This window comes from Neoarius graeffei, chromosome 7 (assembly GCF_027579695.1).
Source record: "Neoarius graeffei isolate fNeoGra1 chromosome 7, fNeoGra1.pri, whole genome shotgun sequence".
Taxonomy (NCBI): Eukaryota; Metazoa; Chordata; class Actinopteri; order Siluriformes; family Ariidae; genus Neoarius; species Neoarius graeffei.
The window spans coordinates 13488163-13512314 of NC_083575.1; the positions used below are offsets into that span (position 1 = coordinate 13488163).

General features: G+C 40.7%; 1 protein-coding gene across 3 annotated transcripts in view; it reads left to right on the top strand.

Moving 5' to 3' along the window:
• cdh23 (cadherin-related 23) overlaps positions 1-17806 on the top strand; it is a 727851-nt gene extending 710045 nt beyond the window's left edge. For all 3 annotated transcript variants that reach the window (XM_060925294.1, XM_060925295.1, XM_060925296.1), the window contains 9 exons: positions 181-278; positions 393-513; positions 3618-3697; positions 4149-4189; positions 4296-4356; positions 4777-4906; positions 14523-14645; positions 14791-14898; positions 16252-17806. In XM_060925294.1, the coding sequence (XP_060781277.1) occupies positions 181-278; positions 393-513; positions 3618-3697; positions 4149-4189; positions 4296-4356; positions 4777-4906; positions 14523-14645; positions 14791-14898; positions 16252-16590 (1101 nt within the window). In that variant the 3' untranslated portion in view covers positions 16591-17806. The remainder of the gene's footprint in view (positions 1-180; positions 279-392; positions 514-3617; positions 3698-4148; positions 4190-4295; positions 4357-4776; positions 4907-14522; positions 14646-14790; positions 14899-16251) is intronic.
• The last annotated feature ends 6346 nt before the right edge of the window (positions 17807-24152 follow it).

Consider the following 24152-nt stretch of genomic DNA (forward strand, 5'->3'; position numbering starts at 1 on the left):
AAGGCACAAAACACTTCAGGACATGCTGTTATTGGAAAATAATCAACTTCTGAGTGGGAACATGCATCACCACGACGCCATAATGAACAGCTCCTTCATGGGCTAAACAGTGAACAGAACAGATTAAAAAGGTATAGATCCCAAAAGCAATCTGCTTTAATTTCTGTGTCTCTTTTTCAGTTCCATGTGGATAAAAAAGGCAGAGTGAACTTTGCTCAGACTGATGTCTTGATTCATGTTGTCAACAAACAGACCAATCGCATCTTGGACGTGGAGAGGTCAGATTATCAGTCCTTTATCTGTTTTCAACTTCAGTCCTTGATCTATCAGTGTACACAAACGAAATACTGAAAATCTCACTGATTTGATGACGGGTTGCCTGGCTCATTCAGGGTTATTCAGATGATCGACGAGAATAAAGAGCAGCTGAGAAATCTGTTCAGGAACTACAATGTCCTGGATGTCCAGCCTGCCGTGAGTGGACGAGCCCCTGATGACCTCACTACCCTTCAGGTGACTGGGCACGACAGAAATGCTTGTCGGAGAAAGTATTTGGGGTATTTTAACTGTTATTGGTACTTCTGAGTACCAGTTAAATACAACCCCGATTCCAAAAAAGTTGGGACACTCTGTAAAACACCAGTAAAATCAGAATGCGATAATTTGCAAATCATGGAAACCCTATATTGCATTGAAAATAGTACAAAGACAACATATCAAATGTTGAAACTGAAAATTTTTTTTTTTGAAAAATATATGCTCATTTTGAATTTGATGTCAGCAACAAGTTTCAGAAAACTTGGGACAGGGACAACAAAAGACTGAAAAAGTTGTGTAATGCTAAAAAAAAGTAATTTGGTTAATTGGCAACATGTCAGTAAAATGATTGGGTATAAAAAGAGCATCCCAGAGAGGCGGAGTCTCTCAGAAGTAAAGATGGGGAGGGGTTCACTGCTCTGTAAAAGACTGCTTGGGCAAACAGTACAACAATTTTGGGGATCACATCATCTATGGTACATAATATCATTAAAAGATTCAGAGAATCTGGAGAAATCTCTGTATGCAAGAGACAAGGCTGAAAACTGACATTGGATGCCTGTGATCTTCAGGCCCTCAGGTGACACTGCATTAAAAGCATACACGTCTGTAGTGGAAATCACTGTATGGGCTCAGGAACACTTCAGAAAACCATCATCTATGAAAACAGTTCATTTCTGCATCCACAAATGCAAGTTAAACTAGATATAAACAATATCCAGAAACACAGCTACCTTCTCTGGGCCTGAGCTCTTTTACGATGGACTGAGGTGAAGTGGAAAATTGTCCCAAGGTCTGATGAATCGAAATCTGAAATTCTTTTTAGAAATCTTGGACATCACGTCCTCCAGGCTAAAAAGGAGAGGGACCATCTGGCTTGTTATCAGTGCACAGTTCAAAAGCCAGTGTCTGTGATGGTATGACATTGGGTAGCTTGCACTTCTTGGAAGGCATCATGAATGCTGAATGACATGTTTCAGAGCAACATGCTGCCATCCAGACAAAATATTTTTCAGGGAAGGCCGTCCTTCTTTCAGCAAGACAATGCCAAACTGCTTTCTGCACATATTAAAACTGCATGGTTCTGTAGTAAAAGAGTCCTGGTGCTAAACTGGCCTGCCTGCAATCCAGACCTGTCTCCCATTTAAAACATTTGGCGCATTATGAAGCTCAAAATATGACAAAGGAGACCCGAACTGTTGAGCAACTGAAATTGTGTATCGTGCAAAAACGGGACAACATTTCTCTTTCAAAACTACAGCAATTGGTCTCCTCAGTTCCCAAACGTTTACAGAGTGTTGTTAAAAGCAGAGGTGATGCAACACAGTGACATGCCCCTGTCCCAACTTTTTGAAACGTGTTGCTGACATCAAATTCAAAATGAGTATATATTTTTCAAAAAACAATAAAATTTCTCAGTTTCAACATGTGATCTGCTGTCTTTGTACTATTTTCAAAGAAATATAGGGTTTCCATGATTTGCAAATTATCACATTTTTGTTTTTGTATACAGTTTACACAGTGTCCCAACTTTTTTGGAATTGGGGTTGTATGATGTCAAGAAGAGATGCAAGAATGCAAAAACAAATCAGGAAAGAGTAAAAAAAGTAGAAATATTAAATGATTAGGGGAAAAAATAATGAGAATTATTCAATGAATCGCTCCCAGTCCTCAGTACTGTATCAAAGAAAGAAAGAAAGAAAGAAAGAAAGAAAGAAAGAAAGAAACAAAGAAAGAAAGAAACTAAATGTCTGGTTTCCAAACAGGATGCATTTTTTAAACCTTGATAGTCACAGGACACACAACTGAACACAATTTATCAGCAAGAAACATTTTAAAAAGATGAAAAGCGTCCTGTTGAATGTCATGTTCAATATATTGTGTTTTTATATATCTATATCTCCATCCATTATCTGTAGCCGCTTATCCTGTACAGTGTCACAGGCAAGCTGGACTATAGGCGAGAGGTGGGGTACACCCTGGACAAGTCACCAGGTCATCACAGATATATATAGTTAAATAATATTGGCTGGCTTTGAGTGGTATATCAGATATATTCCATTCAGCTAGCATGATACTGAACGAGTCAAAGACAAGTAGCTGAATGGAATATATCTGATATACCATGAAAAAAGCCGGCCGATATTATTATTATTAGTATACATACACATTCTCTTCATATCAGTATATCAACATTCTTGAAGGCCAATGCTAGCTTACCTGCAAGTTGGTGCTGTTAGCGCGGCAGTGAAGTCACCTTCCCGCCGCTGTAGTGTTCATCAGTAGCACAGGCTAACAACCGAGAAACTAAGATTTCTGGCCCAAGACTCTTCTTCCACACACACTTGCCCTATTATTTTTCACTCAGACTTAAGTATTCGTTTCCCAATGTAATTTACTGAGTTACTTTTAAATTCAAAATTGACAACTACACACAACGGAGCGACCTGGCAGCCAAAATTCTCTCAAAATCTTCCGCTTTTAATGAAGCAAACCTTGCTGCCATGTTTGTTTACAAACTGTCATAGTCACTTGCTAACACAGAAGTTTTACATCTCCGATGTGTCTCTTTTCCAGTTTTTCGATGTCCGTTGGCATGTTTTTTTCTTGTAAATATATGTGAAGAATATATAATGAGGTTTTGGTAGCCTTTCAGGTGTTCAGCACATCTTTGGTTTCAGTTTTTAGTACTTAATTATAGCATAGCTAATCCTAGCAGTGGCACTGGATTAGCCTCATGTTCTCTCTTTCCCAGTGGACAAAGAAATGATTGTGTGCATGCGCAGCAGAAAAGTTTTGTCATTGGCTCTTCACATGAGCTCTGATGTGTGACGTCGTGTTGTCTTGACAACGTGCAATATTGTTATAATACTGCACGCTCATTCTCCATTGCGGAGAGTGGCATAATACATGGAGGATAAGCGATATAACAATATTGCATGCTATCAGCAAACCCACTAGAAAGGAATAGAATACATGTTTTTATTCCATGGAAAAAGTGTCCTGTATGTATAATAATATACAGTATCTCTCTCTCTCTCTCTCTCTCTCTCTCTCTCTCTCTCTCTCTCTCTCTGTAGATGGCTATAATAATTCTGGCTGTGCTGCTGTTTCTGGCTGCCATGTTGTTTATCTTCATGAATTGGTATTACAGAACAGTGTAAGTAATTTATTTTAAACCCTATTCTCACCTTACACCTGTCTCTTAACAAATATTTTAAGTTTGTTTCTTAGACAAGTATATTTTTTAAGTTTGTTACCTTGTTAACAGTTTCGGCGAGAATCTCCCGCCTTCTTCAGAAACAGTCACCAGATGTCGAGTGGTGACGTGCCTTATCAGCTGATGTTGCCTCCTGCACGCAACATCAGCTGATAAGGCACATCACCACTCGACATCTGGTGACTGTTTCTGAAGAAGGCGGGAGATTCTCGCCGAAACTGTTAACAAGGTAACAAACTTAAAAAATATACTTGTCTAAGAAACGAACTTAAAATATTTGTAATAGTTAGACATAATGAACATCCACTACTGTCTCTTAACACTTTCTTCCAAGTTTTGATTGGGTGACGTTCTACTCCTTATTATTATTATTTCTGTGTATGTTGCATAGACACAAGAGGAAGCTGAAAGCCATCGTTGCTGGTTCTACAGGTGAGTTCCTACGGAGTTCCTGGACAAGCGTGACTTTGTGTGTGTCTGTGTGTGTGTGTGTGTGTGGTAACTTTAACAAGCTTTGTTTGTTGTGCATGCTGTCCAGGCAACCAGGGACTAATGGACATCCTTGATATGCCCAACACCAACAAGTACTCATTTGAAGGGTGAGAGAGACACTTGATAAGCCCTACATAAATAAAACACACAAGGCCCTCATTCTTTTCTTTTAACAGCATTTTGTAAATTAGTGGTTATGTAAATGTACTAGCGAGTAAATACTTTATTTTGGGTCACATGTATCAGATCTTGTTGACACAGAATACACCAATGACATCAGATTAACACCTCGAGTACTAAAGTCTTCAGAAGCTTTTATATTGTTATTGTAGTATAAAACCATTGAATTCTCCATTACAGCTTTCATCTGGTCACCGTGTCTGTGAAGGATGAGGAGCTGAGAACAATATCATAACATTTAGAGATAACCACACTGAAGATACACACGCCAAAATCAGTAGACTTGCACGTGAGAGAAAGTAAAATCTCACATTTACATGATTAAATGAGCGTGTGTTTGTGTGTAGAGCCAATCCTGTATGGCTGGACCCGTTCTGCAGAAACCTCGAACTGGCCGCCCAGGCTGAGCACGAAGACGACCTGCCTGAGGATCTGAGTGACATCACAGATCTGTGGAACAGCCCCGCTCGGACTCACGTCAGTCTCAAACACACATGCATGCACATCTGTTTCATCCCAACACTATGCTTAGTCATGTATACATCTTTGCCTGTTTAACAGATGCACACTATTACATTCAGTTCCTTATTTTCAGGTCCCTGCAGTAAACAAATTTGCCATTTCTGTGATCGAAATCAGGCCACTGGCCATTTAATGGTCCATTCCAGAATTAGGGAATCATTTCACCTTTCTAACTCATTTTTAGAAGATATTTTTCAACACTGAATAAAAGAAAACATGTATTTCATCATTCAAAAACGTGTTACTCAATATCGGGCAATAATATATCATGATACAAGCAAATATACAAAACCAGCATCCACGCTAATAACATGTGGACATGAAGGACATTTTAATTAGAGTTCAAGTTCATTTTTACTTTCTGTTTATAATGTGGGGAACAGTGGTGTATGTTCAAAGTAACCTCTGTAGTTAATACTGCAATATCAAAATAAAGAAAATGAAGAAAAAAAGAATGAGACTTTCTTCTTCCTATGACCTTCAGAAAGGTTAGAAAGAATTATCTTTATAGTCAAGCTCCATACTTAAAGGAGGTACGCAGAACCATGGCCTCACTTTTTTGTTTATAAATGCCTTGAGACCTCAAGAATGGCACAGGAATAGTTTTAAACATTAACAGTAAATCTAATATAGTAATTTTTACGATTAAAGTGATTCATATAGGTAGCGATCTGAGTGAATGACCTTGTCATCTGTGACATCACAGCAGGAAGGCTATCGGTCTCATCGCCATTTCTGCTATACTAAAACACAGAGCTGACTGCAACTTCGAGCTTTCATTTTGAGCTAATTTATCACCATGCCACGTAAATGTGTTGCTGGCGGGTGCAGCAACATGACAGAAGGTGGATTTATGTTGCATTCATGGCCCAAGAATGTTCAAACTGCAAAGATTTGGAGGCGTTTTGTGAGAAGTTCCCGGGCACATTGGGCGCCTACAAAGTTGTTTTTCCTCTGCTCTGCACATTTTACTGAAGACTCGTATGAGTCCTCTGATCTGATCTGTTGAAAGATCTGTTGATGTATTGAAAGAGGGTGCAGTACCAACAATTAAAGGAAAAGAAAACTACAAGGAAAGGAAAGTAAGTTCAGTTGCACCAGTTCTCCCGGAGTGTGAGCTGAGGGTTGTTGCTAAAACCCAGGACAGAGCAGGACGTGACGTGACATATTATCGCTTGGGCAGTGACCTCCCTGCGGTTGTTGCTAAAACTGGTGACGTCCTGTCCCGTGTTTTAGTAATTGCCTGAGCCAAGCAGTAATGGCGGAGAACTCAGTATGGAGAAAATGGAGAATGATGCCCCCTTTCCACCAAATCAGTTCCAGGGCTGGTTCGGGGCCAGTGCTGGTGCTGGTTCATAACTCGTTCAACTTGTGAGCCAGCTGAGAACCAGTTTGCTTTTCCATAGCTCGGGGTGCTAAGGGGAGCCGCGTCATTACGTTGCTGTATACGTCAGTTACATCACTGCGTTTGCATAAACCTTGGCGCGAACATCGAAGCAACAACAACATGGAGAAGAAGAAGCAGCAACAACAACAACAATAATGGATGACTTCGCGTTTGTACAGCTGCTGCTTCTCGTCACTTAAAAATGGCGATCTTTTGTGGTCTTGCTGTTGTTGTTGGTCTTAACAACTCCGCCTCCCTGCTGACGTAAGCGGTTCTTTCCTCTGGCCCAGCAAAGAGTTGGTGCCAGCCATGGAACCGTTTTTTCTGGCCCCAGAGCCAGTTCTTTGTCAGTGGAAACAGAAAACCCGGTTCCAAACTAAGCACTGGCCCCGAACCAGCCCTGGAACTGCTTTGGTGGAAAAGGGGCATGAGTGGACCATGGATATGCTCCTACACCCCCCCCCCCGCTGGATATGCTTGCCTCAGCAGCAATATCTCACCCTTATGTGGAAGAAGCGAATGAACGGAGAACTGAATGAACAACTGAAAGTCAGATTATTTAAAAACAATCGGCCACAAGATCGGCCTTCAAGAAGCGAGAACACAGATGGGTAAGCTCCGACTCTCATTTGGATGTAAAACAACAAAAACAGCAACACTCGTTGTTTACCTGCATTTAGATTAATACATGTAACTTGTTTTGTGTGTTTAAGTTACCGGTATAAGATTATTTAATTTGCTTCAGAATGTGATTGTCTCAGTTCATCTGATTATTTAATGAGCCTTTTAAGGTTTATCAGTGAAAATGCATGCATGTACATGTATGTTGCATAAGTTATAACACCTATCCTGTTTTCATGAGAATCAACCCACAATCAGTGAAGTTAAATCAGTCTTAGTTGAGCAAGTCGGTAACGGTAAAACGGTAAGTCGGTAATTTCTTACTTTCACCATAAATTTTTATTTATATGACTTTGGTCGGCGGCACGGTGATGTAGTGGTTAGCGCTGTTGCCTCACAGCAAGAAGGTCCTGGGTTCAAGCCCCGGGGCCGGCGAGGGCCTTTCTGTGTGGAGTTTGCATGTTCTCCCCGTGTCCGTGTGGGTTTCCTCCGGGTGCTCCGGTTTCCCCCACAGTCCAAAGATATGCAGGTTAGGTTAACTGGTGACTCTAAATTGACTGTAGGTGTGAATGTGAGTGTGAATGGTTGTCTGTGTCTATGTGTCAGCCCTGTGATGACCTGGCGACTTGTCCAGGGTGTACCCCGCCTTTTGCCCGTAGTCAGCTGGGATAGGCTCCAGCTTGCCTGCGACCCTGTAGAAGGATAAAGCGGCTAGAGATAATGAGATGAGATGAGATGACTTTGGTCTATATAGTTGTCTAAGGCCTCGGCCTTAAAACCGGTTCCTGCTGTGAGGTGACATCACGCACTCAGGGCTCATATTATTGAACATAAGAACTAATCGATATAAATCTGTGGTAGTTTTAGATTATCTAACTAAGGATAACTAAGGAAAGATGCTCATAATCGCCCTGGCTCAGCAGAGTCAAGTCAAGTTTATTTGTATAGCACTTTTAACAATAAACATTGTCGCAAGGCGGCTTTACAGAATTTTAACGACTTAAAACATGAGCTAATTTTATCCCTAATCTATCCCCAATGAGCAAGCCTGTGGCGACGGTGGCAAGGAAAAACTCCCTCAGACGACATGAGGAAGCAACCTCGAGAGGAACCAGACTCAAAAGGGAACCCATCCTCATTTGGGCAACAACAGACAGCCTGACTATAATATTAACAGTTTTAACATGAGGACAGTTTCGTTGATGTTATAGCTCTTCATTGATGGAAACTTGAGTGCAAAACTGTTCATGATAACTGCAGTCCTAAAGTTAGCAAGACAACTGTAGTCCTCAGCCATAAAAGCATTACTGTAAGAGTCCAGAGCATCCTCCAGGTATAACCCTCAACTATTCTCATGGGGCCATCCTTCACAGGAGCAATGCGATAAAACTCCGACCAGACACAGGGCACCAGGATGGACCAAGCAGGCCCGAGGGGCAGAAGAGGCCAGCATCTCAATCCCAGGACCAACATGTAACTCAGAGGGACAGATTGGGGGGGGGGGGGGAGAGAGAGAAAGAAAACACATGTTGTTAGGTATGCCCTAAAAATGACAAGTATTAAGTCTGTGTGGTAGGCTCACAGAGACGAGAGTCTTGACATCAGGCATAGCACACAACAATGGCATGTTAATATGGTAAAAAATATATCATGACCTGCTCTGGCTGGATGCTTGATTGGGTGATGGGAGCACACTCCTCAGCAATGATGAGATGCAGATGGGACCCTTAGGGCTGGCCAAGACAATTCAGTTACATTTCACCGGGTCTGGGACATGCGACAGAAGTCTGACGGCTGATTCCCTGCAGGCTACGATAGCCAGTCGAGGTCTCCACCCTCTCCACCAAAAGATTTCCTGTTGACTCCATGTAACTCAGAGGGACAGATTTGGGGGGGAGGGAAAGAAAACACAGGTTGTTAGGTATGCCCAATGTCACCTGAATAAGTAGGAGCAGTATACATATTGCACCGAGTACAAGCAGGGACTCCGGCAACTAACTATGACAGCATAACTAAAAGGAGAGAGCCAGAAGGTAACACAGGCATGAGGGAGCCCCGGGACATAAAGCAGCCAGCCACTACACCGTCAACAAACTCGAGTGAGCAAGCGAGTGGGGACTGACAGCATCCATACATCCGAGTTTACCAAAACACTCTATGTCTGAGGACCCTCGAGATCTACACCTTTACCTCATAAACAACATTAACAAAAGGCTTGACTAAACAGATATGTTTTCAGCCTAGACTTAAATGCTGAGACTGAGTCTGATTCCCGAACATTACTTGGAAGGCTGTTCCATAACTGTGGGGCTTTGTAAGAAAAGGCTCTGCCCCCTGATGTAGCCTTCACTATACGAGGTGATCTAAGTAGGCGTGGCGGGTCATAGAGGAGCAGAAGCTCACTCAGGTACTGTGGTGCGAGACCATTCAGTGCTTTAAAGGTCAATAGTAGTATTTTATAATCAATACGAAATTTGATTGGGAGCCAATGCAGTGTGGATAAGACAGGCGTGATGTGGTCACATTTTCTAGTTCTAGTAAGGACTCTTGCTGCTGCATTTTGAACTAACTGGAGCTTATTTATGCACTTATTGGAACATCCAGACAGTAAGGCATTACAATAATCCAACCTGGAGGTAACGAAAGCATGGACTAGTTTTTCTGCGTCACGCAATGACATTAAATTTCTTATCTTTGCAATATTTCTGAGATGAAAGAAAACTATCCGGGTGATGTTATCAATGTGAGTTTCGAATGAAAGACTGGGGTCAATAATCACCCCAAGGTCTTTTACTGCTGCATGTGAAGAAACAGAAAGGCCATCCAGAGTCACTGTGTAATCAGAAAACTTACTTCTAGCTGTATGTGGTCCTAGCACAAGTACTTCAGTCTTGTCAGAGTTAAGCAGAAGGAAATTAATAAGCATCCAGTGTCTAATGTCCTTAACACATTCCTCAATTCTATTAAGCTGGTGTCTCTCATCAGGTTTTGCAGAGACATACAACTGTGTGTCATCAGCATAACAGTGGAAACTAATACAATGTTTACGAATAATATCACCCAGAGGTAACATATATAGAGAAAAAAGCAGTGGACCCAAGACAGAACCTTGTGGAACACCAAACTTTACCTCGGTACATCTAGAAATATCACCATTTATATCAACATACTGATAACGATCAGTTAGATAAGACCAGGAGAGGGCTGTTCCCTTAACTCCCACAACATTTTCTAGTCTATCCAGAAGAATGGAATGATCAATGGTATCAAATGCTGCACTAAGGTCAAGCAACACAAGTAGCGAGACACAGCCCTGATCAGACGCCAACAGTAGGTCGTTTACTACTTTAACCAGTGCTGTCTCTGTGCTATGATGAGGTCTATTACTATCAATTACTCCAGGCATTATCTGTTTGAATAGATGTGTCTGTAAGGGATCTAGTACGCAAGTTGAGGCTTTTGATGTAGACATTAATGAAAGTAATTCAGTTTCTTTAAGGGGAGTAAAACATTCTAACTGATGATCTGATACAGTTATATAGTTAACTACAAGGTCACTTTCATTGTCTGACCTTAAATTAGTAGTTTGAATTTTTTGTCGGATATTCTCAATTTTGTCATTAAAAAAATTCATGAAGTCGTTGCTACTACATACATACTGCAGGTGTGCATGTGTTGATAGTGGACTTATTCCTGGTTAATTTTGCTACAGTATTAAATAGGAATCTAGGATTATTTTTGTTATCTTCTATTAGGGAGGAGAAATATGTTGATCTTGCAGCACTAAGAGCTTTTCTATACTTCAGGAAGCTCTCCTTCCAAGCTAATTTGAACACTACCAATTTTGTTTGACGCCATTTACGTTCCAATTTTCGAGTGGTCTGTTTTAATGTGCGAGTGTCATCATTATACCAGGGTGCTAATTTTTTGTCTCTGACCATTTTCCTTTTTAGAGGAGCTACATTATCTAAAGTATGGCGGAATGTTGACTCTAAGCATTCAGTTGCCTGATCAAGTTCTGCAGGGGCTGACAGTGACCCAATCAAAGTTGACAACTCTGGGAGATCATTTATAAAGCTCTGTGCAGTAGTTGGCGTGAAAGTACGTTTAATACAGTAGCATGGTGAGGTGCATATATTATTACTCAGACATAGTTTGAATGAGATGAGACAATGATCTGAGATAACTTCAGACTGTGGAAGTATGACTATATTGTCTACATTTAATCTGAATGTTAGTATTAGATCAAGGGTGTGACCACCATTATGGGTCGGTCCTATGACATTCTGCTTAATCCCGACTGAATCTAAGATGGACACAAACGCTGTTTTTAAAGGGTCTTCTGGGTTATCGAAGTGGATATTAAAATCTCCGACAACTAAAGCTTTGTCCAAGGAAATAACCAGATCTGAGATAAAATCTGCAAATTCAGAAAGAAACTCAGAATACGGCCCCGGGGGCCTGTAAATAATAAGCAATGGAATTAACTGGGTAGACTTATTTTTCAAGGCTACATACATTATATGAGTATGAAGAACTTCAAATGTATTAAATTTATAACCAGGTTTTTGTGTTACACCTAGATAATCGTTATAAATAACCGCAACGCCTCCTCCTCTGCCAGTTAGACGAGGCTGGTGTATATAACTGTATCCAGGAGGACTCGCTTCATTTAATGCTATATATTCATTTGGCTTAATCCATGTTTCAGTTAAACAAAGTACATTAAACTCCTGATCAGTAATGAGTTCATTAACCATTAGCGCTTTAGATGTAAGAGATCTAATATTTAATAGCCCCACCTTTAGATCAAAGGTGCTGGCAGCAGCTGTACAGTCAGTATGATCTAATTTTATATTGATTAGGTTACTGGAACAAACTCTCTGAAAATTTCTACCTTTTTGTTGAGCTCGGGGAACAGACACAGTCTCGATGTAGTGGACCCTGAGTGACGACTCTGTGCAGCTAGCAGACAGTCGGTTTAGCCTGTTCGTCTGCTCCCTGGCCTTGGCTCTGGATTGTCAGAAATTAACTAGGCCTGTTCTGAGACTATGACCTATGCTGCAGGAAATGAGAGCAGCACCTTCCCGAGTAGGATGGATACCGTCCCGCCCTAACAGGCCAGCAGTGCCCTCAAAATTAGCCCAATTATCTATAAAGCCCACACTGTTTTCAGCGCACCACTTGGACAGCCAGCAGTTCAGCGACCATAACCTGCTGTAAGCTACATTGCCACGCCGCATTGGGATGGGGCCAGAGCATACTACAGCATCGGACATCGCCTTCGCTAATTTAAACACCTCTACAAAGTTCTCTTCAAAGTTCAGGGCAGCTCGAATGCCAACTTTGCGGTTGATTTTAACTCTCAAAAATATATATTTTTTATTCCCATTTATGCAGTATACAAGAGTCAAGGATGGAGATACTATCCACTCAGAAATTTATTTAAAAATAAAGGCTCTGCGAATCTCCTTTAAGAGAATATGGTAAAGCGTCAACCTGAATTTTGATGGCTTTTGTGGCCACAGGGAACCCAATCTTAAGTGCAAGCCAACGTGTCTCATAAACACTTGAACACCGGACAACGAAATATGTATCTTTATTTACATAAGATGAATGGGTTTTCATCCAGTGCTTATTTTTAATTTGCTTTTTAAAAAATATTGTGGGATAATTTACTAACACATTTTACAGAAAATATTGATGGAAAAAATAGTTTTTTCATAGCAGGCACTGTATCTTTGCATTGTATGGTTTTTTTTTTTTACCTGAACGATTTCTTACTCTGCACATTCATGTAAACTTAATTATTATATAGTTCAATAGCGATTATGAGCATCTTTCCTTAGTTATCCTTAGTTAGATAATCTAAAACTACCACAGATCGATATCAATTAGTTCTTTTGTCCAATAATATTAGATGGTAACTAATAAAGTGTAAAGTGAAAGCGCTGGTTCACTGCTGTCCACCAGGCACCCAGCAGAGTCACGCCATAATAAATGTCGGGGTGTTGTTTCTGGTGCATGGCATGCAGTGTCAAAGAAAGGAATAAATATTTATTCGTAACTGTGATGTGTATCTCATTATTGGTCTCACTGTCACAAGACAGTGCAGCAGTTTATTGAAGTGAAATACATGATTTCACAAATTCGATGGTTCATATGCTATAATATTATTACTCTATTTAGGTGGATTTTGTGCACTTGCAAATATTTTGCTCATATACTCATTGGGAGCTTCGCTTTGAGGCAGTGCATAAATATCTATACATTTAAGTTATTCCATGAAATCGAGTCGTACATGAGCTGATAGCTGACGAGGCACATAGCGCCACATAAGCCATGTACGATGAGACTGAGTGGAATAACTGTTTTATTCTATCCACATTCAATGAATTTTGAGAAACAGAGCATTTTTATTTTTATTTTTTGCAAATTTGATAAATAAAAAAATTATACAAAATGTTCGACAAGCTCATTTCCGCTTAGAATGTAAACAAACCGTTGAAATGACAGTAGCAATTTGTGAAAAACACAATAATAATAATAATAATAATTCTTGAAAAATAAAAAATATAACTTTTTAAATTTTTATATAACTTTTTATATTTTAAAAATTCATAACTTTTATAACAATTACCATCAAATACTTTTATTCCATATTTTGTTGCTTTTTTTTGGGGGGGGGTTGTTTTTGAGTTAGAGTTTTTATTTCATCCTTAGTTGGTTCAGCAACACGCACTGCCATTTTGTTGTTGTTCTTCTTTATGGTTTTTGGCAGTTGGCAAGCCAACTTAAAGGTGCATTGCTGCCACTGACTGGGCTGGAGTGTGGAACAGGAGATACGGGGGGGGGAACTATATTCTTTTAGCTATTTCTGTTTCTTTTAAATACTTGATAACAAGGCCGCCATTTTGTTTTTCTCTACTCACAGTATAATGAGCCCAAACACCTATACAATGGTCAATAAAACCCTCCCAATCCCTGTATTAAACCCCAAAATCATTACTACCATTGCAAAATACAGGGTATGTGGATCTACCAAGTACAATATATCAGTCCTTTAAAAATCAACGTTCATTGATTTAAAGGTCATTGTTTAAGCACTGAATCTAAAGTAGTTCCTTGTGGCTGTACTGGGAACATTAAAGGTGGGATCAGTGATTTGTTAGTCAGAAGACCTTTTGTTTTATTTGGCAAAATTTTCCTGACATTCTGGCAGCTTTAATAAAATATCTGATCAGAAACTCTGTCAGTCATTTGAAGACGTGTTCTGTGTCAATTCCGAACACACTCCAGATTGAACTAGCACTCAGACATGCATGTGTTCTGAGTGATTTGAAGGCTGTTGGTGAATTTGTTGAGATGTCAAGTTTCAAAACAGGTAGCTTTAGCTAGCTTCTGCTGAACAGTGCCTTGGCCTCACCTTCAAAGGTAGAAAATTTAAATCACAGTATAGCATTATATGGTATATTGCCACGTCACTAATCTTAAGTGTCCAAGATGAACCAAAAAAAAAAAAAAAACACATAAATAAATAAACTGATTATGCTCGATTTCTAGGGTACTTTCGGCCGTGAGCCTCAGGCCTCTAAACCAGAGGATGACCGCTACCTCAGAGCCGCCATACAGGAGTATGATAACATTGCCAAGCTGGGACAAATCATGCGTGAGGGACCCATTAAGGTGAGTCCAGAATATATTATACCTATGGGAATGCACATGTTCATAGTCACAAAGCTGAATCATTACCAACATCAGACCAGATCTCAAAGTCCTGATTTCATGGTAATATTTTCACATAACATGACTGATCCCACTATCTGATCAGGGTTCGCTGCTCAAGGTGGTACTGGATGATTATCTGAGACTCAAAAAGCTCTTTGCTGCACGTCTGGTCACCAAGTCGACCAGCCAAGACCAGTCGTCCATCACAGAGGTGGGAGATAAAGCTGGATCCTCTTTTCCCTCACCACTGCCTAGTGGACTTCCTGTTTCACAAACCTGTCCATGGCAAACCTTCACTATGTCTCTGATTCTCCTTTTTGGATACACACTACCAATAATTATTTAAGAATGACAAATCATCAAATCAAACTCTAATCCACTGTCTGTCAACAAAGATGAGTGTGTGTGTGTGTGGGGGGGGGGCAAAGGTTCAGCACAAACCCTGTGGTAACACTGCTTTCTCACCCCACTGCACGAGAGGGCGATGTCTTGCTTTGTTGATGTTTCTACAAGTTTCTGTGTTACTTTATTACGGTCCCTTCAGTTTCTCAGGGCTGTGAAGCTTCCCTGGATATTTCAAGTACTAGATATCCATATTTCTGAATTCCCATTCACGATATCTTAACAATCGCTACATAAGTGAACATTTCCTGAACTAACTCTCTGCTAAGGCCTTACTGTTTTACTCCACTGAACTCACTGGCACAGTCTTATTCTTTGGGAATTCCTCTATGGTCATCCTTCTTTGCTTTTCAGATCATTCTCTGATTTTCCTCTTTAATGCGATTATTTTTATTGTCTAGTAACTAGACTCTAGTTCATGACTTTTTCTTTTTAACCTCCCATTTGTTTTTTTCACTCACGTTTCTTCACAGGTATATTGCTGCTTCCTTCCTATCTCTTTTTTTTGTCAGTGCATTTTAGAACGTGTCTGGATATTTTGTGTTAATTTCCGACACTAATTACATGCTGACGTTGCACTGTTTCACTCGAAACCAGTGTTTCACTTTTCCACTTCTTGCATACAGTTTTTTTTTTTTTTTACCACTTCCTTCGTGTGCGTGACCCAAAAATAGTAAAGAAATATGAATATGGAAACTTTTTTCCTAATCTAATCATTCTTTTTCCCCCCTGCACATTTAGCATCACTTATTTCCTTCTCGGTTGGTTTTCCGGTTTGCAGCCTACACACTTCCCTTTTGTCGCTTTACATATTTTTATCTTCTTTGCTCTTTTGTGTGACTGAAAATCATTTGGCATATCTAAGCATTTCCTGTATTAATTATCCTCTGATAGTACACTACTTCACTTTCTCTTTTTGCTTTATAGGTTTGTAGGTACGGTACCTTCCCTCCCTTCACTGATTTACAAGACATACTTTTGTAGCTCAGTGCTTTTCTGTGTAATTTTTTTCACTAACTCCTCAATCTTACTAAAAGATTGCTGCATTGCTGTCTCACCCTATCTGATCTCAGAAATAATCAAAGATTATCCTAATGTTAATCAAAAACTCTCAATATATCCTTGTTTTGTTTGGCTTCACCCATCCTTCCACCTTCCCCAGCTGGTCCAGAGCGACCTCGATGATGATGACGATGAGCGAATGAGCGTCGGAGGGCGAGGAACACTGCGATTCAAGCACAAGCACCCTGTGGAGTTGCGTGGCCCAGACGGAGTCCATGTGGTCCATGGCAGCACAGGCACACTATTGACCTCTGACCTCAACAGCTTGCCGGAAGATGACCAGCGGGCGCTGGCACGCTCTCTGGAGGCATTGCATGCAGACGGCGCTCTGTATGCTGAGAGAAACGCTCGCACTGAGTCAGCCAAATCCACACCGCTGCACCGCAACAAGGGCGGCAACTCGCTTTCAGAGAGCCCACTGGAAATCACAGAGCTCTGACTAGCCGAGGCCTCGCTGGTCTGAGAGAAAGAGTTGAAAAAGAACAGCTCCCTTCATCGCATCTTCCTGAAGGAAGACTGTACATGAGTATCAGTGGGCCACAAGTAAGAGGGTCATGAGTGTGTCCAGAGCAGGGCAGGTGGGAACTGTACGGAATGGACAGTTTACACAAGTCGAGCCTCAGGAAATGTTTGGAAATGTTTGTTTTTGTTTATTTATTTAATACTAGAAGCACATAAAGGATGAGCAAAGTGCTCGTAGGACATTTACAGTAACACACACACACATCTCTCTGAGGCCGATAACTGCTCAGCTCTGTGTTCTTCCTTATTTGGAAATCTTTGAACAAAATATAGTTTAAAAGATAAAAATGGTCTGGAATCCAGTTTCCAAAGTCCTTCTGAAGGTTTTTTCTTTTCTTTTTTTTCCTCTTGTGTTACATGTAAATGTAAGTCCTTACTGTACTGTATTTTATTTATTTTTGCTGTGATCAGATCTCTAAGGCTCTGGAAATCTTCAAACTCTTTGGCCACAGATAAGAGACTGTTTGTTTCAGGAAGACTTTTGATCAAAGGACAACATCATCATCATCCAGGACAAAAATGTGAAGATGCTTAAGGACGCCGCTGATGCAACACACTCGTACACTCATAGGGGGTTAAAAAGGGACTTACAACCCTCTCAAACCAGCGAAAGGCTGAAACAAGAACTCGAGGTTTCATTTTTTTGTGTGTGTTTGGAACAATATACATTTGATATTCGAAAATGAAATCTGAAAACACCTCTATTTGTTCCCCTTGGAGAGACAAAAGAACAGTAACAACAATAACAACAACAGCAGCAACTACAGCAGCTGTGAACACAGTGGATGATTTCTATTTCCGAAATCAGCTGTCTTCCCTTGCGAGTCATCATGCAGTCCGTGAAGACTAAGAACACACTGAGGCGCAAATAAAAAATAAAAATAAAAACAAGAACTCAGCTCTTTCACGGTGTAATGAAAAGTCCAGAGGCCTGAACATATCAGTACAACAAGGCCAAAAAATGAATGTCCATGAAAAAAATTCTGACTTTTTTTTTTTTTTTTGCTTGAACTGTGACTGACATTGTGAAAAATGAACAGCGGTGAAAACTAAATGTGTGCTTTTGAGTTTCTTGGGGGTTTTTTTCAAGATTTTTTTTCACCAAAAAAGTTTTATTGTGTAAAAAAATAAGATGAAAACAAGTTTTAACAAGTTTTATCAAAATAATTTTGTAACACTGCCTATTTAAAAAAAAACAAAGAAAGAAAAAATATTTTAAGTTTCATAAGTATTTATTTTCTTTTGAGTTTTGATATATAAAAAATATAAAGGATGAAAAAAAAGTTATTTTTTGAAAAACCAAAAGCTGAGTGGAAATATGTACATCAGATATTATCTTTTTGTTCATTTTGTTGAGGTTTTTTGTTTGTTTGTTTGTTTGTTTGTTTGTTTGTTTGTTATGTATATTGTGTGCAGGACCTTATTTTTTTATATTCTTCATTTTGTAAGAAGTTATTCTTTCTGTGTTACGTCACCAGCTCAGAGGTGCTAGACGGGAAACTGCTGTCGAAAGATCAATAAAAGAAATATGCAGTGTTTTGCTTTGGTTTTTTTTTCTCCTCTGGTCACTGGGACGATGGGAAAATGGACTAAAGCAGACACAAGTGTAATAAATGTCAGAGAATAATAAGGGTCGGAATTCTGATTCATATTGGTGCAGATGTGCAGGATATTACTGTGTGTGTGTGTGTGTGTGTGTGGGGGGTCTGCTGTCTGTACAATTACCTTACAGCCCTAAAGCTTGGGCACAACTCAGACTTCGGAGAAATGAAAATGTTGAAAAGAGAAAACATACAACAACACAGTATTTAACTTCAAAATATTCATTCAATACTCAGTGAGCAAGGGGACCATATTTCTTTTTATTAACTGATTGCAGATTTTATTGTTAATATTGAAGATGACGGACGGCACGGTGGTGTAGTGGTTAGCGCTGTCGCCTCACAGCAAGAAGGTCCGGGTTCAAGCCCCGTGGCCGGCGAGGGCCTTTCTGTGTGGAGTTTGCATGTTCTCCCCGTGTCCGCGTGGGTTTCCTCCGGGTGCTCCAGTTTCCCCCACAGTCCAAAGACATGCAGGTTAGGTTAACTGGTGACTCTAAATCGACCGTAGGTGTGAATATGAGTGTGAATGGTTGTCTATGTCTATGTGTCAGCCCTGTAATGACCTGGCGACTTGTTCAGGGTGTACCCCGCCTTTCGCCCGTAGTCAGCTGGGATAGGCTCCAGCTTGCCTGCGACCCTGTAGAACAGGATAAAGCGGCTAGAGATAATGAGAATGAGATATTGAAGATGACCTCATTGTGTTTTATTGTTGTTATTCAGTAAATTTAGTGAAGAAAACAAAAACCCAACCCAAAACTGAGTGCAGATCAGAAAGTCTTGGACACGGTGGTTCTTAATGATTTATCGGTTTTTGTTACTCAAGTCACCTCTGACACTTCGATTTGTTCCTCTTGAATTAAAATGACATGAATATAGTTGTTGTAGTGTAAATCCATCCATTATCTGTAGCCGCTTATCCTGTCCTACAGAGTCGCAGGCAAGCTGGAGCCTATCCCAGCTGACTATGGGTGAGAGGCGGGGTACACCCTGGACAAGTCGCCAGATCATCGCAGGGCTGACACATAGACAAACAATCATTCACACTCACATTCACACCTACGGTCAATTTAGAGCCACCAATTAGCCTAACCTGCATGTCTTTGGACTGAGGGGGAAAACAGAGCACCCGGAGGAAACCCACGCAGACATGGGGGACAACATGCAAACTCCACACAGAAAGACCCTCGCCGGCCGCTGGGCTCGAACCAAGGACCTTCTTGCTGTCAGGCGACAGTGTTAACCATGTTGTAGTGTAAATATAAAATAAAATCAAGTACATGTAAGGCTTCATGTTGGAAAAGTACATGTTCATACAATTCACTGGAAGAGAACACCCAAAATTCCTTGACATTCCTTGAACTGATGACCATTCATGAAACAAAGAGTGCTTTATTACAACACCATACTGTATGTGCACTCCTGATGTTCATTCCTGTCCTGTTCTAATCAGTAGAGTCATTTATAGAGATAACGCCACCGCCACGCCTGTGCTCTGGACCCTGTTTGGATGCAAAAGGTAAAGTATGAATTCAGAGAAGAACATCAGATAGGATCAGTGTATGCTAAAGCACCAGTGATGGTAGTGATGAGTCCTCTTTTACATTGTGCTTTTTTTTTCTTTTTTAGGTATAGCTTCATTTTCACTGCTGTCTACTTTCTTTTCTATACTTTCAGGCTAATTTTTATATAATGCTTTTAATAACAGACATTGTCCAAAAGCAGCTTTCCAGATATCTGGATGTAGATTTAGATCTGTAATGATGACATGAGGAAGAAACCTTGAGAGGAACTAGACTCAACAGGGAAGCCATCTTCTTTTGAGTAACTCTGGACAGCGGGATTATCAATCATTAGGTATAGGAGAGGAAAAACAAACCGCAGTAAGTGTAAAAGGGATGTTCAGTGTGAGCAGATTGTGAATAAGAGTCCTGGGATGAGCACAGGACATTCAGTTGCCTGATCAAGTTCTGCAGAGGCTGACAGTGATCCAATCAAAGTTGATAACTCTGCGAGATCATTTATAAAGCTCTGTGCAGTAGTTGACGTGAATGTACGTTTAATACAGTAGCATGGTGAGGTGCATGTATTATAACTCAGACATAGTTTGAATGAGATGAGATAATGATCTGAGAGAACTTCAGACTGTGGAAGTATGACTATATTATCTACGTTTAACCTGAATGTTAGTATTAGATCGAGGGTGTGACCACCATTATGGGTCGGTCCTATGACATTCTGATTAATCCCAACTGAATCTAAAATGGACACAAACGCTATTTTCAAAGGGTCTTTTGGGCTATCGAAGTGAATATTAAAATCTCTGACAACTAAAGCTAAGGAAATAACCAGATCTGAGATAAAATCTGCAAATTCAGAAAGAAACTCAGAATACGTCCCCGGGCGCCTGTAAATAATAAGTAATGGAATTAACTGGGTAGACCTATTTTTCGAAGCTACATACATTATATTAGTATGAAGAACTTCAAATGTATTAAATTTATAACCAGGTTTTTGTGTTACACCTAGATAATCATTATAAATAACCATGATGCCTCCTCCTCTACCAGTTAGACGAGGCAGGTCTAACTGTATCCACTATCCAGGAGGACTCGCTTCATTTAATGCTATATATTCATTTGACTTAAGTCGGTGGTTTTCAAAGTGGGGGCCGTGGCCCCCTGGGGGGCCGCCAGGGGGTGCTAGGGGGGCCTCAGAAAGTTGGAGGGACTAACAAAAAAATTGCGGAAAAAAAAAAACTTTTTAAAAATAATTATTATTAAATATATTGTAATGTTTTTAATCATTATTATAAAATATAATTATTAACTAGAGACAACAATTCCCCTGTGGGAAATTGTGAGAGTGATGCAGTGCGCGTAGCAGTCGCAGTTGCAGGAGCTGCACTGAACTGTGTGAATGTGTGACTTGCCATGATGCTACAAGCATGTGTCTCTCTGAGAGGGAGCAGCCCCTCCCTCCTGTGTGTGTTTGAGAGAGAGAGCAGCCCCTCCCCTCTCTACTCCCTGAGTGGAGCTCATCGCCTTGGTAACGGTGCTCAGGTGCAGGGCAGAGACACAATATGACAAGCAAAGAGCGTTTTTTCTCAGAGTTCCCTCTCCTTGAACAATGGTGATTTACACGGAAACGAAAGGAGCTATTCGCAAAATTCTTTCACCTTGAGCGCTACAAGGCTCTCATGAACACATTGATGTAATTTTTTGTCCCTAGTGTGAAAAATGTGGACAATAGAGCGAATTAAAAACAAGTGGCATTTCTGATTTTGTAGTAAAAGCGCTGTCAGGATTATAATGCACCATTTATCAAGCTGCTTTGATTCTCAAGCTAGCGTATTGCTAGCACAAAATGGACAGGTTTTTGAAGAAGAGACCGAAGGAACAAACCAACAGCCCTGCTGTGGAGAACACTACTGCGAAAAAAAACTAAGAAGTCCTGGCCAACTAAAATCCGAAAATATGAGGCAGCATACATTAAGTATGGCTTTACAGCCATACAGAAAAATGGCCATGATTGCCTGAAATGCGTCCTCTGTCTGGAGACCCTGTCAAACGAGTGCTTAAAACCTTCGAAACTTCAGCGTCACTTGGTACAAAAACATCTGACAGATGCCGAAAAAACAGTAGATTTCTTCAGACGCAAAGAAGAGCATTTGGTCAGGCAATCTGCTGCATTCACCCAGCAAGCTACTGTCCCCGAGCGGGCCCTGAAGGCATCATTTTTAGCCTCATACCACATTGCTCGTGCTAAAAAACCTCACTCAATTGGAGAAGATTTGATTTTACCAGCCACCAAAGACATTGTCCGAGAATTGCTTGGTGAGGATTGTGCCAAAAAAAAATCGATGCTGTCCCACTCTCTGATAACACCGTGAGCCGACGGATTGGTGACATGACTCAAGATGTATCTGCTCAGCTGTTGGAGCAGGTGAGAGCCAGCGAATACTTCGCACTTCAGCTGGATGAGAGCACAGATTTATCTAATGAGGCCCAACTGCTTGTGTACATCAGATTTATTTCACAGGAAAGATTTGCAGAGGAAATCCTATTTTGTAAAGCACTTGAAAGAAGAACTACTGGGAAAGACATTTTTCAAGTTTTGGATGATTACATCGAGTCTAACGGATTGGACTGGACCCGTTGTGTGTGGGGGGTGTTTGGACGGAGCCGCGGCAATGACCAGGAAGATCAGTGGAGTGACCGCGCTCATTAAGCAGAAGGTCCCGCATGTAGTGGCCACACACTGCATGCTCCATCGCGAGGCACTGGTCGCAAAAAGGATGGATAAGTTGAATCAGGTACTACAGGAGGTTATACAGTTTATTGTTCAGTGCGAAAATATTTGTGTTGAAAACATGTTACTTAATAATATTCTTATGCTAAACAAATGTAACAATTATTGACTATTGAATAAAAGTAAAACATTCTAAAAGTTGATGTTTCTTTACATATTTTGTAGCATTGTCTGTGGGTTTGCAAAGGGGGTCCCTGGCCAGAAGCTAATGCTGTTCGGGGGGCCTTGGCATGGAAAAGTTTGGGAACCCCTGACTTAAGTTCATTAACCATTAGCGCTTTAGATGTAAGAGATCTAATATTTAACAGCCCCACCTTTAGATCAAAGGTGCTGGCAGCAGCTATACAGTCAGTATGATCTAATTTTATATTGATTAGGTTACTGGAGCAAACTCTCTGAAAATTTCTACCTTTTTGTTGAGCTCGGGGAACAGACACAGTCTCGATGTAGTGGACCCTGAGTGACAACTCTGTGCAGCTAGCAGACAGTCGGTTTAGCCTGTTAGTCTGCTCTCTGGCCTTGGCTCTGGATTGCCAGAAATTAACTAGGCCTGTTCTGAGACTATGACCTATGCTGCAGGAAATGAGAGCAGCACCTTCCCAAGTGGGATGGATACCGTCCCGCCCTAACAGGTCAGCAGTGCCCTCAAAATTAGCCCAATTATCTATAAAGCCCACACTCTTTTCAGTATGTCCCTTTACACACTCATCCAGAAGGGTAATTTTGCACAAGGCCATCTGTCTACAGCAGAAAAAATAAAATACCAAAACGCGTCTGGAAAAATCCCAAGGAAGTCTGGAGCCAGATTCGTGACGTCATCTGCGGAAGCACCAGCAGGCTGCAAGAGCTTGCATGGTTTCAGTGCACAGCCTGTGTAGACCAAGCGCTCCCATTTCTCTCTCATTGTCCGGTCTTTTGGAAAACGAGGAGTACTAATCCCATCAAGATTGGTGTTGCTACACCCTCCTACGATACATCTGTTAACCATTTTAATAATTACGTGATAACGTTGAAGAAATTTGCAGAAAACCACCAGGTCATTTTCTCATAAACAAACCAGCGCTGATGTAGGATTCAGAAGGAGGCGTCCCACACGTGACATCATGAAAATCAATGTTCCTGGGAAATCCAAATGCCAATTTTTTTCAGAGGCAGACCAATTTGCCTCAAATGGCTTGATTTCAACTGAATTTTTCTGGTATTGCGCAAGGTAAAAAGATTGCACAAAATGTGACAGATATTTGACTAAAGTTCAATATAAAATAGGAGAATTACATTGATCTTGCTCCTGAATTTACCTGTGATATGCACTTTAAAGCAATGGCTGTGATGTGATCTGTTGAGCCGTATTGAGTTCAAGACAGTCATGACCTAAAGGGGTCCAAATAGTCAGCAAATCTACTGAAAGTCTCTGAAGTTTGGCAACAGTGAATTCTGCAGGGTCAGCCTGTATACAGGCAGTAACGGGGTGTGTCCACTAGGGGGCAGTGTGTCATTGAACTACACCAGAATTTCTAGATAAAGTCTCTGAGGCATCAGCAAAAAGGCAACATAGGCCCTGAGCTCTGTA